We start from the raw sequence: 15,000 nt of genomic DNA, 5'->3' as shown, positions 1-15,000 counted from the left end.
GGAGTGCGAGACAGGACGCACACAGTGGTGATGGTGGTAGTCCTCTGCGCGCAGATTACACTGCCTACTATCCTCTGAATCTTCTAGTTGATGCTCCTAGCTTTATACAGACGGACCTGTTTCTTCATTCCCGCCCCCACCCCTCTCTCTCTCTCTCCCTCTCTCTCCATACACACACACACGCTGCAGAATCTCTGTGTTTCTCAATGCGTCTGTGTGTGCTTGCACGCACGCATGTTTGGTGAGTGGTAAACCATGACTAAGGCGGGGAAAGGAATTTCAGAGATAACTGTTGTGTGCGGGACTGTAGGCAACGCTCGAGAGAGAGAGAGAGAGAGAGAGACAGAGAGAGAGAGAGAGTTTATCCCAGCTTGAGTCCACCTAAATTCTGACTACCGAATCCGCCCCTTTCGCAACCTTCATTTGCAGTCTAATTATCCCAGTGTTGTTCCTCAATCACCTCCGCTGTCGCCTGGAGTTGGATGTTATCGCTCAGGTCTCAGCTCAGGACAGGCGATTCCATTTTTCCGTCTCTGACGTATATGACCAATTTTTTTCTTCCAGCATTCGTACTTGCCCCCCAGTCAGTGCATGGGACTGTGGCTATGCACTCTTACCTTCTTTTAGTTTAGGACGCGAGGGTGTAATTTGTTGGCATGCTGAAACCTGTTTGCCAGATATGCAAATACGCTCACTGTCTTGCCATTGTCATCTAGAGAATGATCAGTGGGCCATTTACTGCTCATAATTGGTGTTCGCGCGTTGTTAATCGGGCACACTACGTTCTGCCTTCCACAAACACATGGCTGAGATAGTCAACGTGTGCGCAGTAACAAAAGGTGTGAAGTGTTAAGCCTTGACTCATCGTGTCACCCTCCCTGTTTGCAAATGGGTATGGACGGATTTTCTGCTTCGCGATTGTCTGGTTCTCCTCTGTGCCTTGGTCGCCAACGTGCCTTCTTTCACGCAGACTGACCGTTCACACAAACACACCTAACCACAGACACACGTACTAGGTCCACCTGACCACAGAAACACTTACGCTCTTCAGGTCCTTGTTTAACCTTCGTAGCTACGTGTTCCTTGTGAGTAGCTGTTATATGCGTATGGACACAACATGGCATTATTTAAACAGTACCTTTGGAAATAATGTCAAGTTTTGCAAATGTTGTTTTCTTAACAACTGCCATAAGGTGAAGCTTTTAAATGATATGTCACTTGGATATGAAAATGAGAGACCTGTATAATATGCTTGCTTAGTTAACCTTGGTACGGCATCTCGAACAGGTGCAGTCTTCGTAATATTTACTCAAAGTTAACGTCGGCCCTGAATCAGGAAACACTCTCTGGCGCCATCTAGTGTTAGCGAGAGAGAGAGAGAGAGAGAGAGAGAGGGAGAGAGAGAGGGAGAGAGGGAGAGGGAGAGGGAGAGGGAGAGAGAGAGAGAGAGAGAGGGAGAGAGAGAGAGAGAGAGAGAGAGAGAGAGAGCTCGACGTAAAATGTTTCTCATCCTGTTGGTTGTGCCTGCAGTGGCTATGTTGCAATCAGGAAGTGTGAATTAGAAGATAATGCATGTTGATAGGCTGTAATGGAAAAGAAGATAGTATATTATACCAGTCCAGATTGGTTTGGTCTCTTAGTGGCTGTAGGCCCCACAACTGGTTAATTGGTCAGTTGAAGAGCTCTCTCTTCATAAATAAGATACATTTGTTTAGGGCCCCTCTCAGTTTTGAGGTACTACTTATGTGGCTTTCCTGTTTAGGAGTCGGGCCTCTTTAATTACAACAGTTATATACTAAAGAGAAGAAACACAACACAAACACATGGAAAAGTAACTAGTCTTTATTTCAGCGTTTATAAAGTTTACACCAGGCACTCCGCAAGGGTAGCTACCCAAAACATCGCTTGGGGTGGACAAACAAAATGAGAGAGAAAGTAAATACAAACATTCTTCTTCAGGGAAGAAAAAAACATAAAGTTCCTGCATTATGTCATTGCTTGGTTTGCATTGTATTAAAGCACATTTGGGGACAGAAATTTTCCGTATCGTTTGTCACACATGAAAACCCCATATCAAATTGTACTGTACATCTGATCTGTATCTTGAAGGATTGCAGACGATGCGGAGTTTAGCCAATGTCTGCCAAATCTTCATGCCTGCGTCAAACATGTTTTATCCTAACCATCTGTATCTCTATGCTTCAAACGTGTTCAGATGTTTCAGACATTGTTGACCCTGAGAAAACAACAAGTAGCAATGTTTGTTCTTTTTTAATATCATAGGTAGAACTGGAGGACTGATAGATGGCCGCAAATCTCACAAAGGGTTCCAGACCATACTGGTCTTCTCTGCATCTGAACATTGCACAGTGACCACAGGAAGACAATACAAGGACTGATAAGCTCTAGACCTTTTTCTTTCCCTGGAACCAAAATTAAATGATGAAGAATGAGATTACATGCTAAGTGGGGACTTGATCCCTTTTAATGCTTGAAGTCTGCAAATCATCACTGCTGGCTCCTCGTTGACTGGGATTAGAGACAGGAGACATGAATGGATCCACCATCATTTGGACCGAGTGCATGCATTGTGGTATAATGGAAAATACATGAAAGGGCTCTAGAGCATAAATGGGTCAGTCCTCAGGTCTTACCATCATTTGAAAGGGAATGATGAATGTTGAACAGAGGAGAGCATCTCAATGCAGCCAGGGCAGATATAGTCATAGTTGTCAAATGCAACTCCTATTTTACCGCAAACAGAACAAAACCATCTGAAGGATAGCAAAGTGCCACACAGAGGCTCCCATAGCGCTGACGAAATGCTATTTACTTTTGCATTAGGATCATGTCACGCTATGCCTGATACGAGGGGGGGAATAGGAAATGCACTTGACCATGTTGGTACATCAGTTTTTGTTTATTACACAAAAGGAGGGGAAAACCAACACAAATAAATGAAAAAAAAAAAAAAAAGTATTGTTAATTAGGCAGCTCTTTGTTGGTGCAGGTTGGTTCAGGATGACGTTTCAGGGTGTATGCCATTTGTATTAAGGCACTTGATTTAAAGTGTAAGTTCATCCCCAGCTCTGAGCCTAACTCCACCCACTGCATAATTTTGACAAATGCTAAAAAGTGGGAAAGGGGACAGAGTGGGGGTGGTTGGGTGGGGTGGTGCTAAACTCCAGTGAATGATGAGTCTCGATCAGCAAATTAAAATGACTAGGCATTAACATATACATTTCATGATGTAGATGTGTACCAACCGATCGACCCTACGTCAGCATTGACCTGGCAAGGTTCAGGGTTGATTTCAACCAGTAGATGGCGTTTTGAGCCACTTTCAACTCCGGTAAAATGTTTTTTGTCAATATTATAACACCACCATTAATGTGTTTTATCACAGTACAGTCATATCATTTAGTTAACAACACAAAAGAAAAACACATTTAAGCGTGCAATACCTCTTTAACACTGATGGTGGATGGGGGGGGATATCTTCTGGATTACAGTGTGAGGTAACAGTGAGCCTGTAGTGATTGCACTCATCAGGACAGCCCATCTTAAAGTGTTTCACTGTAATCACAATACTGGGTAAAACTAGTCACTGGGAAAATGGTTAAGGCCAAAAGTACTTTCTAACCGACTGACCATGGCCAGTTGTAACCTAGATTTACCTTACATCCTAGGTGTGAATACTTGAGCACAATAGCTTTACACAACACTGCTGAGGTCAGCAGGCGTAACAAGTATTCCAGTCACGTAGGCGCTCACTGGAACATACACACAATACACAGGTGTTCTTGTTGGTCACTGTAATCACTCGATTACAGATGAGATTACACAGAGAAGGGTGCTGCCATCAGCTGCTATTGACTGGGAAGAATGTGTCATGGCTGCCCTATAGCTGCAACAAACGTTACCACGGAGGCTACTGTCAACAACAGCCATGAAATATTTACACGTCTCTGCAACACCCTTAAGTGATCCAAAGGAGTCATGGGGTTGGAGGCTCCTCTGTCGTCCTGTGGGATAGAGGTTAGTGAAGGAGCAGTCCGCCTGGCTGTGCTTCCAGAGACACGTGAAACAATGCAGTGATGACAGTGGCTACAGAGGAGTGCCAGGAACAATGAAATAAATGGGTTTCTACGTGAGAGGCACGTGTTTGTAAGGATTGGGATTCAACACAGCATAGGCTCATCCCCGACACCTACAGAAGCGCAGAACTAAGAGAGAGAGATAGAGAGAAAAAGCACTGGGAGTGTATCTGACCTCTAAGCATTTGTGAAGATCAGTTGTAAATGAAAACTAAAGTCAAACTAAAATCTGTCCCTTAATTTTTAAGTAAACTTAAAAGAAATAAAAACAAAACCATCCTTGTGCTTTTTTTTCTTCTTTTCTTTCTGTTAAGAGATAAATACTACTACGCTATGTAAGTGAGTGTTTGCACCCAAACTGGAGTGTTTATATGTGGCTATGTACATGTGCTATATGCATAACTAAATTAAGAGCAACAACATTCAATTCGGTCTCCAGCTCCTCACTCCTGATAGGTTGGATGAGCTCAGACGTACAGTGATTTGAGCCAATGAGCGCTTAGCTTTTGGACACCCAGGCATCGTGTTCACAGAGATTGGTGCATGAACCAGTGTTTCTAACCAGTCAGAGGCCAGCATAGGAAACATGCTTGAGGTCCTTATGAAACAACCCCTACCCACCCTACCCTGACATACAGTAAATAGCTTCCACACACAAAGACCTAAATAGAACACACATATACACAAACCGTCCACTCACGCGAACTAAGCAAATATAGTCTCTCCCTTTCACACATTAACATACATTCCCACGCGGTCTCCCATTCACACTCTTTGATAGGCATCGCTTATATTTGAGCTACTTTTGGAGTTTGTGTGCAGGTGTGTGTGTGTGTGTATGTATGTGTGTGTGTGTATAGACATGTGAACAAGCCCTGAAATCCCACTTTAACTCACTCCCAGTGCCATCGCTTCCCAGTGTGAAGGCATATTGGTGGCCTCATCCTCTTCATATCCATCTTCTCTTTTAACACAACTGCCTTTGAAATCTCTAACCCAGGCAATACAGTAACAGTTTTAGTTTTTCTGTGTGTGTGTGTGTGTGTGTGTGTGTAGATATGTATGCACATGTAGTTGGATCTGTGTCTGTCAGTCTCTCCGTGTAAGGTGGGTTTAGAAATCCATGTCCCAGCCTGAGTTGTCATCAGGGGGTGGGTCCTCATTGTCTTCTGGGAAACTATCAAAGTTACTCGTGTCCGTTGGTGAGGTTACCTGGGTAACAGACATAAAGGAGACAAAATACTTAGTAGTATCGACAGAAACACCAAATCAGTCTATTAATGAAGTGATTTTAAAACATCAATCATATTACAAAGAAATCACTGGGGTATAAACAATGTTTTTGACCTTCAGTGCTGATTAATATTCATCTTTCTCATATTTACTACAGAAATACTCATAGTAAAAGTGCTTTAAAAAGTATTATATTGTATTATATGATACAATATGATGATATTATACCATCCTATGTAATTCACAGATGGATAACAGACAAATAAGTGTTCCACAAAATTACATTTACATACAAATAGGTGCTTCAATTAAAAAAATGTACTATAGCATGCTATGGCAATGCTCAGATTATATTCTTTATGATGTTCACAGGTTTCAAAGCACTTACATTGGGGATGATGGGTGGTGAGAGGGTGCCTTTCCGTAGTCCTTCCCAGTTGTAGCCCTCGAACCATCTGTTGGAAAAGATAATGAGAAAAAGAACCAAGACCGTCAGCAATCATAAATCAAACCTACTCACAGAATAGTCCAAACTGAAACACCAACACACAATTGACCTAAAAGACCTACATCACATATTTCTCAAGTTTTTGTTTATTTTGTTGATAATACAATCCGAGATATGAGGTGATTTTGCAACATACTTGTGCTTTTGGATGTCCTTGACACCGTTTTTCAAGTTTCCCAGTCTTTCAGACGGATTATCCCTGAAACCAGCGGTTTGATCGGATTAATGACATTTGTTTCAGATAACACGTTTATCACTTAATTGGATTGGAATACTGTATGTAGGGGTGTGTATGCACAGTCTCACCTGCATAGCTTCTTAATAAGGTTGGCAGCATTTTTTGTGATCTTCTTTGGGAATTCGATCATGTCGATGCCTCTTAGGATGATGTTATAAGTCTTCATAGGATCTGGCCCGGAAAACGGTGGACTGCATTTCAAAGGATGCAATATTAGACTGGTTTCTCACACCCTGTCAAATATCTAATTCCCAAACCAATCTGAAGAGTTTTTCAAAGACCTGTTTTCAAACTTCAGTAAGCATGATGAAAATGCTTCCCTGAGCAAATGTGATAATCACACGTAAACAACAACTTTTCCATCTCATGAATTTGAATGTCTTTTGTTCTATTAGAAATACACAACAAGAACTGGGCACTCAAGGTTACTGGTGCATACAATACTGGCTTATCATGGAGTTACAAAAACACAACAAAACTATTTTCCATCTAAGACCCTTCTCGGGACAAGAACTGACTTTTCTGCGTGTAAAAACATTTGGTATACAGATGAACACTGATACTGACAGACTGCTGATACAGATACAAGCAATTCCAGCATGGCTGTATAATCCAATACTTTGTAGCGTGTTGGGGGTGGGCTAACGGAACATCCAGGCGAGAGACTGTTGCGTAGCCTCCCAGCATGCATCAGGTGTTGTGTTGTTTGTGCTGTAGCTGTTAGGTTGTTAATCCCTTTTTGTGTCTAGTCGAAGTGTGTGTGATTGATTATCGTTTGATACTTGTGTTGTGCCGCTTAAGTCCGGTGTTAGTTCCCTGTGTTAGTTTAACGTCATCTGTACACGTCAGTGTAAGAGTCATTATGAAGTAAGACCTGCCCTCTTGTTGTCCCACTGTGAATATGGGATTCCTGTTGGTGTGCGTGTCACAATGAAAGGCTTCTAGCCAAATCGAAAGCAACGCTGAACCCAAAAACCCAAAGGCCCTACAATACGCTTGTTTGTGTGACTCGTTTGTGTTCAGACACATCTGTTAGCCCTCCATTCTTACCTCCCCGTAAGCAGCTCATACATGAGGATGCCCAGAGACCAGTAGTCTGCGGAGATGTCATGGCCTTTGTTCAGGATGATCTCTGGGGCGACGTACTCTGGCGTACCACAGAACGTCCACGTCTTCTTCCCAAAGCCGATCTTTTTGGCGAAGCCAAAGTCCACCTGTCAACAACAGGCAGCACAGCTCAGACTTTGCTCCAACTCAGGGGGTCATATGTTTATATCGTCATACATCATGATTTTTCACATTCTTGGGGCATTTTTAAGCAAATAGAGTAACAGTAACAGTGTGTTACTGTACTGTATTTCAAGATCAGATATGGTCACATGTATTATGTATTCTTCTTCATACTTTTAAAGCCATCCACAACCTTGCCCCTCCTTACCTGTCTGACCTCCTTCACACTGCCACTGCCACCTCCACCCGCTCCCTCAGATCCTCCTCTTCCATCCACCTAACTGTCCCCTCTGCCCGGCTTACCACCATGGGGAGCAGAGCTTTCAGCCGCTCTGCTCCCAAACTCTGGAACTCACTCCCACCTGACATCCGAAACATTGACTCCTTCCCTCAGTTCAAATCCTCTCTCAAAACCCACCTTTTCAGGATTGCATTCTCACTGTAGTTGCCTTGCTGTTTTTACTTGCACTTTTAATTGTTTTGTTATTTGTTTGCTCCTGTTTTAAATTGTAAAGCGTCCTTGAGTGACATGAAAGGCGCTGTGAAATAAAATGTATTATTATTATTATTATTACCCACGGGGGCCAACAGGGAATTATTTGGGCTAAAGATCATCAATCTAAGAACCATATTTTAGGCCTGAGGTTTTTCCTATAGACAGGATAAGAGGACAAGACTAACTAGTTTAGCGTAGCCTCTGTGGTCTAGTATCAGGTTCTCTGGTTTGAGGTCTCTGTAGATGATGCCTTTGGAATGCAGATAAGCAAAAGCCTCAACCACGCATGCGGTGTAGAAGCGGGTTGTTGAGTCCTCGAATGAACCCCTGGATCAAACAAATGACAGAGAGAAATACTGTTAAAGTACTGTTCAGGGATTACTGAAACAATCCCATATATAGTCCTAGTGCAAGAACATAAAACTACAGCAGAGTTGAGTTTGTAACAAATTAAAATAGATGCCCTATGTCACTTGCAGTGGGCACTGTATATGTTAGTGAAATAATGAATTTATGATATATTCATGAATAAGGGTCACGTTTTTTAAGTGATTTAAGCAGAGGTTTGAGGATGTGACAGGCTCTTTTTCCTCACCGGTCTCTGAGAATGGTCCATAGCTCTCCTCCTAAGCAGGCTTCCATGAGCATGTAAAGATATTTACTATCCTTGAATGTCCTGTACAATCTGGGCACAAATGACAGATTTACACATTTATATGTGTGTATATCTTCCAAGCAGATGAAGAAGCAAATTATATTTATGTGTGTATATCTTCCCAGATTTTACTACATCATGACAGAGCTATCTGTACATTACACAGAGTTTCATTATGGTTATACATTTAACATCAGTAGACTCAGGAACGTTAATCTCATTCTTCTGGTGATTCTGGTATTTTCTCAATTCATTGTATCTGTTAAAACTATTAGCATAATCCTGAGTGGTTTGAGCTTTATCTGACAAGGAAGTCAGAGTGATCTTTACCTGACGATGAAGTCCGAGTGGGCCTCCTGCATGATGAGCTTCTCTGAGCGGATGTGCTCCTGCTGTCTGGTGTCCACTATGTGGCGCTTCTTAAGGATCTTCATGGCATATGTCCTCGACTCATCACTCTTCAGCTGAACCTGTACAACAAGAGAGACAGAGTCAGAGAGATAGACAGAGACAGAGACAGAGACAGAGAGAGAGAGAGAGAGAGAGAGAGAGAGAGAGAGAGACAGAGAGAGAGAGAGCGAGAGAGCGAGACAGAGAGAGAGAGAGAGAGAAAGAGGGAGAGAGAATGAAGGATGAAAGGGAAAGACAAAGAATGTATAGATAAAGAAAGAAAGACCATTGTTTTTACCCTTTCTACACATGCACTCCATGCTGGTTGGACAAAGCCCATAGAAAACTGCACTCATTTATACACTGTATAACAGATATGTATGTCTGCATATGATGTTCCTAGGAGATCTTTGTAAGTTATTGGATGACTTACCAGCTCCACTCGGCCAAATCCTCCAACCCCTAGCGTATCGATGATGTTGAAGTCAGGCAGGTTGATGCTGCAGAAGAAAGTGTTCTCCGCCTCATACCTGCAGGGAGGGAATCATTTCAGAAAGGCAGCTGAGAGAGAAGAGGACACAGCTTTCCATTCACAAACCACACTCGCATCCTCATTCTGGTTTCGATCCCAAGAGAAAAACACGGATCCGGATTGTCAGCACCAGTCCAAAAGCCCCTCTGTGGCCACTCTGAGTACAAAACACTCTTAATGTTCTGAATCACTTCCTTCTCGTCCACTATGGACCCATGCTGGTATTTATAGCAAGCGAAACTCCACGAGCCTTTATGTAGAGGAGCTTCAACCCACTAAGCGGTGGGTCTCTGATAAGAGGCCCGGCTGCTGTGCAGACTGACAGTCACACACTCCCTTAAGATGCACCCTGCCAGCCTGCACTCAGTAGCTCCACGCACAATAATGTTAACCCAGCTCACTGACTTCTTGTAGGCTTCAGGCTCTCACTGGTAGGTGTCTCTGTGTGTGTGTGTGTGTGTGTGCGTGCGTGCGTGCGTGTGCGTGTGCGTGTGCGTGTGTGTGTGTAAGGAGGATGAGGGGGGTGGGGGGCAGGTTAAGTGCAGTAATTGGTTACTGTTTCCTTAGGGTGTGCTGATCTGGGTGCTTTCCTATGGTCATCAGCACAACAGCCCCAGAGTGCTCCAGCACAGCGGGATGTTGTTAGTGTAAATCACGCATTTGGGTTAAAGAATGGGGTCATATGCCGCGACAGCAAGGATGTTTGCACACAAATACAGGACTATAGCGATGCTCAGGCCAAGAACTATGGCGGTCAACCACGTCTGCTTCGTCCTCAACAACATGTCACAAGGATTGCTGGGAAATTTGAGTCTGGCATGACATTTGGATGCGTCAAGCTTGACAACATTTTCTGATACATTACTTAAGCCTACAGGAATAATCGGACTGCTCATAGGGCCTCAACTAGATTAACCGCGTGTGTGTGTGTGTGTGTGTGTGTGTGTGTGTGTGTGTGTGTGTGTGTGTGTGTGTGTGAGTGTGTGTGTGTGCGTGTCTGTGTGTGTGTGTGTGTGTGTGTGTGTGTGTGTGTGTCTGTGTGTGTGTCATGATCTTTCTGAGTCAGCTACGCTGTTGGATTGTGTCCTCTGGTGGGATAACCTGTCCTTGTATAACAGAACACAGCTCAGACAGTAGGCCCTCCCAGCCAAGGCTGACCACAAACATCGCTGCTGACCAGAGGAATGAGAACACTAGCCACTGGGAAACAGGGTGACATGCATTTCTAAACCATTCCAGCCAGGTCTCAGTCTCACGGAGTCAGTCAGCTACTTTCAATGGAATGGACAATTCATATATATCACGCTGTCTATTATTCTAGAGTGTTTTTACTGATGTGTGTGTGAAGGGATCAGTGTTTTTTTACATGATGAAACAGTCCAAAAACTACCTCATTGAAAAGTGAAAATAGATGAAAAGGTGAATTTTTTGGAAAATAAAAGAAATGAGAGAAAACGTGAGGAGAAATTTGAAACCTAAAAAATCTGACAAGCTGATGAGCCAATGTGTTTTTATGTAGCTGAGTGTCTCATGTTATTTTCAGTGTATGTTTGACAAATGTAAAATACTTTAATAAGGATATAGACCATAATATAGCTATTTTTGGCCAAGAATACATTATCATTATTAGAAGTATAAGGAAGGTTATTCATTACTGAAATGTTATCATATTCAGGATTGTTAGGGTCTGCTCTGTTAATGTCACTGGCTTATAATCATCTTGTATTCATTAATCAAAGTAAGTCAATGAACTATTATCATCTTCCATTCATTAATCAAAGTAAGTCAATGACCTATTATCATCTTCCATTCATTAATCAAAGTAAGTCAATGACCTATTATCATCTTGTATTCATTAATCAAAGTAAGTCAATGACCTATTATCATCTTGTATTCATTAATCAAAGTAAGTCAATGACCTATTATCATCTTTCATTCATATACTCATAGAAAGTCAATGACCTTCTATCATCTTTCATAAATATACTCATAGTAAGTCAATGACCTTCTATCATCTTTCATAAATATACTCATAGTAAGTCAATGACCTTCTATCATCTTTCATAAATATACTCATAGTAAGTCAATTAACTATTATTAACTTTCATTCATATACTCATAGTAAGTCAATGACCTATTATCATCTTCCATTCATATACTCATAGTAAGTCAATTAACTAGTATCCTCTTCCATTCATATACTCATAGTAAGTCAATTAACTAGTATCCTCTTCCATTCATATACTCATAGTAAGTCAATGACCTATTATCATCTTCCATTCATATACTCATAGTAAGTCAATGCCTGCAGCAGAGATAAGAGGTCATGCCAAGCTAGAGGGAAAGTGAAGGCTCCCACATGGTGCAGCAGGTCCACCATAAACCAAGCATCAGTTGACAGTGAGGGATAAGAATAGACCAGTGCTTTGGGTCATAAACAGGCTCATACTACAAGTTGGCCAAAGGTCAGCTGACCTGAAGGTGAGACGTAAGCTTAGCTAAAATGTATATCAAAGTTGAGTGTAAGTTACACAGCCAATAATTGACCATTTAAATGAATGTTGAAGACTAAACAAATGGCTCTGCCTGATCTAAAGAATAAAAAAGGATGTATCTCTAAAAATGTAACATTTGCATTAGGCAAAGTCATTTTTGAACTATTCTAAAACGTCCTCTCCATGACACTATCACTCAAAGCAGTAACAGCATCCCATTCAACTAACACTAATCCCACCACTAGAGGGTAGCAGACAACAACTTTTAAATGTCCAGACCAACATGACTTTTAAGACAAAATTCCAGGGTAGGCAGTATGCAGCCTCCACAATGCCCTTTTAATGGAGCTCTTCAGTACAGGCTGTTTGCCTGTGTCAGTCCCCAGTCTCACTGAAGCTCTTCACCTCAGCCTTATTTGTCTCTGCCTGCTGTTGTGTGGGGAGGGTAGAATAGTGTAGAAAAAAAAGACTCTCTGTGACTCATGAAGAAGGATGCTCCTTGAGACGCAGAGTTTGATCTCTCGACATCTACATCCAGCTGTACATGAAAGCTGTACAGGAGAGCTGTACAATAGTGATTTCGACTATAATTCCAGAAAACTAGCACTGAAGTGTTGCTATTTAGTGTTACTTACAGTAATATAATAACAAACCTATAGAATACAGGACAAAAACTCCTACATAAAGCACAAGTATAGATTTGCATGAGAAGTATATGTGCAAGTGCATACTCCCATGAGTATTTCACTATCAAAAGCGTCTTTGACAGCATAGGCTAAAATAAGTAAGTAATTTAGCAGTCCCAGACAGATACACCACAACGCACTTCCAACAGCAGCCAATCAAAGTGACCTTCCTCCATTGTAGTCATGGAAATAAACGAAATATTTATGAGCCTAGAAAAAAGAGTGTTTTTCTGTGAATCAGAAATTGACATATTTACATATGTTTGTGTGTGTGTGTGTGTGTGTGTGTGTGTGTGTGTGTGTGTGTGTGTGTGTGTACATGTGTGTGTGTGTGTGTGTGCATGCGTGTGTGTGTGTCCTCGGCAGATTGCTGATAGCCCATAGTGGGGTCTTGACCCCCCTCTCTCTCAGGCCCTGAGCCCATCTGACTACTCCAGAACTCCAGGGCTGTGGAACTCCCTCGCGCCCCCATGCAAGGGCCCTCTGATGGGCCACAGCTGCTAGGAGAGCCCCCTGCTTCCCCATGGGAGGCCACAGCTGAAAGCAACTTGGTGTCATAGTCGCCTCCTTTTGAATGAGTGGAATATACACAGAGACTGCTCCAGTTAGTTAGCTATTACTGTGTAGCTTATACAGCTTGGCTGTGGAAAAAATCCACATGCCCACACTAAATGCTTGCATGCGTACATATACACACACACGTGTGTACGCACACACACACACAGCCTGAAGTTCATATTCATTTGTGCTGTCCTAGTTTTCAGAAAACCTAGTTAACTTCTTTATAAACTTCAATCTTCCTGTATATTATTCACCTATAACAGTGTGATTGCAGATGTTCTTAATTTGGCAGTTGTGACTGCAGCTATAAAACTGCAGACTCCCATATTTGTCAAAGAGATGCTTTGACAGCATGAGCCCACATAAATAAGAAAATACTGCTCTCCCCAATGAGGATCCATCACATCGCACATCCCAAGGCAGCCAATTAAAATGAGCTTTCTCCACTGTGGTTGTCATGGAGATTTGTATTATGGTTTGGGTGCTGTTGCAGCAAAGCAGTAGGGATTGGAGGGTGTGTGTGTGAGGAGGGCAGAGAATGCAAAGTGTAACAGAGATACGTCTTAATAACAGTGACAGGAGAATGTCCCTTTGAAGTGACGAAGAGAGGGCTATGACAGATGCTGTGGATTAACAACTGCGTGGAGGGAGGGAGGGAGGGAGGGAGGGAGAGGGAAGCTGCCTTAAAAGTTCCATTTGAATGCCTCCTTCTGGGAGATTTGAAAAAAAGAATGCCTCAATTGTACTGTACACCTACTGCTTTCAAATCGTCTTGCTCAGGAAAATGAACCCAGAGCCACCCTATCTATTAGGAGGAGGAAGGGACTGTGGGTCCAGTGTGACTGCACTTTCCATAGATCATGTCCTGACCTGTGCAATATGGCCACTGAGCATTTCCCCCAAACACCCCCCCCCCCCCCCCCTCACTCGACCACCAGTCTCCCCGAGGTCTCTGGTTTCTTTCGCCTTTGCAGTCCTTATGCTGAGCTTAATCTAATCACCTTACACTACCCCTGAGAGCATACACATACACACACCACACTCACACACACACACACACACACACACACACACACACATGCACACATGCGCACACACACATACACACACACATGCGCACACACACTACTGATGGTCTTGCTCAATGCCTTCACCCTCAGAGGACACAATGACCTTTCATTTAAGTGAGAAGACAGACTATTATATAACACATCTTATACACATACACACACACACACACACACACACACACACACACACACACACACACACACAGTGTCCTTCTCTTCACAAAACAATAGTGCCAGGTGTGCGACCCCCACACGTGACAGTGTGGCAATAGACCCAGAATAGTAGCATCTAGAATAGAGCACAGTCAACGCAGACATGACAAGTAAAGGGCAAAGGTCAAAGCCAGAACCAGTCACTCAGGTCATGGCTCTCCTCACCTTCAGCCCCATGACACACAACAGAGCTGAATCGGGACACAGCCCATGTGAAGTTCCAGGGGACACTTATCATCTGGAGCTGAATGGATTAGCGCTGGCCTTGTCAGGGCTCCAAGTCAAACATCAGCTGACGCGACCATCCTCATCAATGTCACTTAGGTTGCTCTCACCGCATCATGACCGACACGTCCCTCCCTGGCAGACCTGGCACTGATGACCCTGGCGGTCACCATTACAGTGGCATTCATCAGTGTTTTTCATTTATTCTTGTGTTGACAGCCGCTAATGAAAACTGTACATGTTGCTAAATTAGATGTGTACAGCTACAAATAGAATGTCACATGCCATCTTATCTGCATAATTAAGATAGAAAAAAAGGGCATACAAATTGTGAGTCATCGCTGAACGTCTCCTTTGGGCCACACAATCAG

At 42.8% G+C, this 15,000-nt stretch overlaps 2 protein-coding genes across 2 annotated transcripts in view; both read right to left on the bottom strand.

Moving 5' to 3' along the window:
- Positions 1 to 1,081, bottom strand: part of dkk1a (dickkopf WNT signaling pathway inhibitor 1a) — a 2,972-nt gene extending 1,891 nt beyond the window's left edge. The window contains exon 1 of the mRNA XM_012829812.3: positions 1 to 1,081. This exon is cut by the window's left edge and continues 274 nt beyond it. The gene's annotated coding sequence lies outside the window, so the exon portion shown is untranslated.
- Positions 1,082 to 1,826: 745 nt separating this feature from the next.
- The window catches only part of LOC105902292 (cGMP-dependent protein kinase 1-like), a 69,897-nt gene continuing 56,723 nt past the window's right edge, over positions 1,827 to 15,000 (bottom strand). The window contains exons 10-18 of the mRNA XM_012829843.2: positions 9,281 to 9,377; positions 8,788 to 8,927; positions 8,398 to 8,487; positions 7,988 to 8,129; positions 7,127 to 7,290; positions 6,145 to 6,267; positions 5,975 to 6,037; positions 5,719 to 5,785; positions 1,827 to 5,309 (exon numbers count right to left, since the gene is read on the bottom strand). Coding sequence (XP_012685297.2) covers positions 5,211 to 5,309; positions 5,719 to 5,785; positions 5,975 to 6,037; positions 6,145 to 6,267; positions 7,127 to 7,290; positions 7,988 to 8,129; positions 8,398 to 8,487; positions 8,788 to 8,927; positions 9,281 to 9,377 — 985 coding nt within the window. The 3' untranslated portion in view covers positions 1,827 to 5,210. The remainder of the gene's footprint in view (positions 5,310 to 5,718; positions 5,786 to 5,974; positions 6,038 to 6,144; positions 6,268 to 7,126; positions 7,291 to 7,987; positions 8,130 to 8,397; positions 8,488 to 8,787; positions 8,928 to 9,280; positions 9,378 to 15,000) is intronic.

The sequence above is a fragment of the Clupea harengus genome, chromosome 13, assembly GCF_900700415.2.
Source record: "Clupea harengus chromosome 13, Ch_v2.0.2, whole genome shotgun sequence".
Classification (NCBI taxonomy): domain Eukaryota; kingdom Metazoa; phylum Chordata; class Actinopteri; order Clupeiformes; family Clupeidae; genus Clupea; species Clupea harengus.
This window is presented reverse-complemented; position numbering and strand designations above follow the sequence as displayed.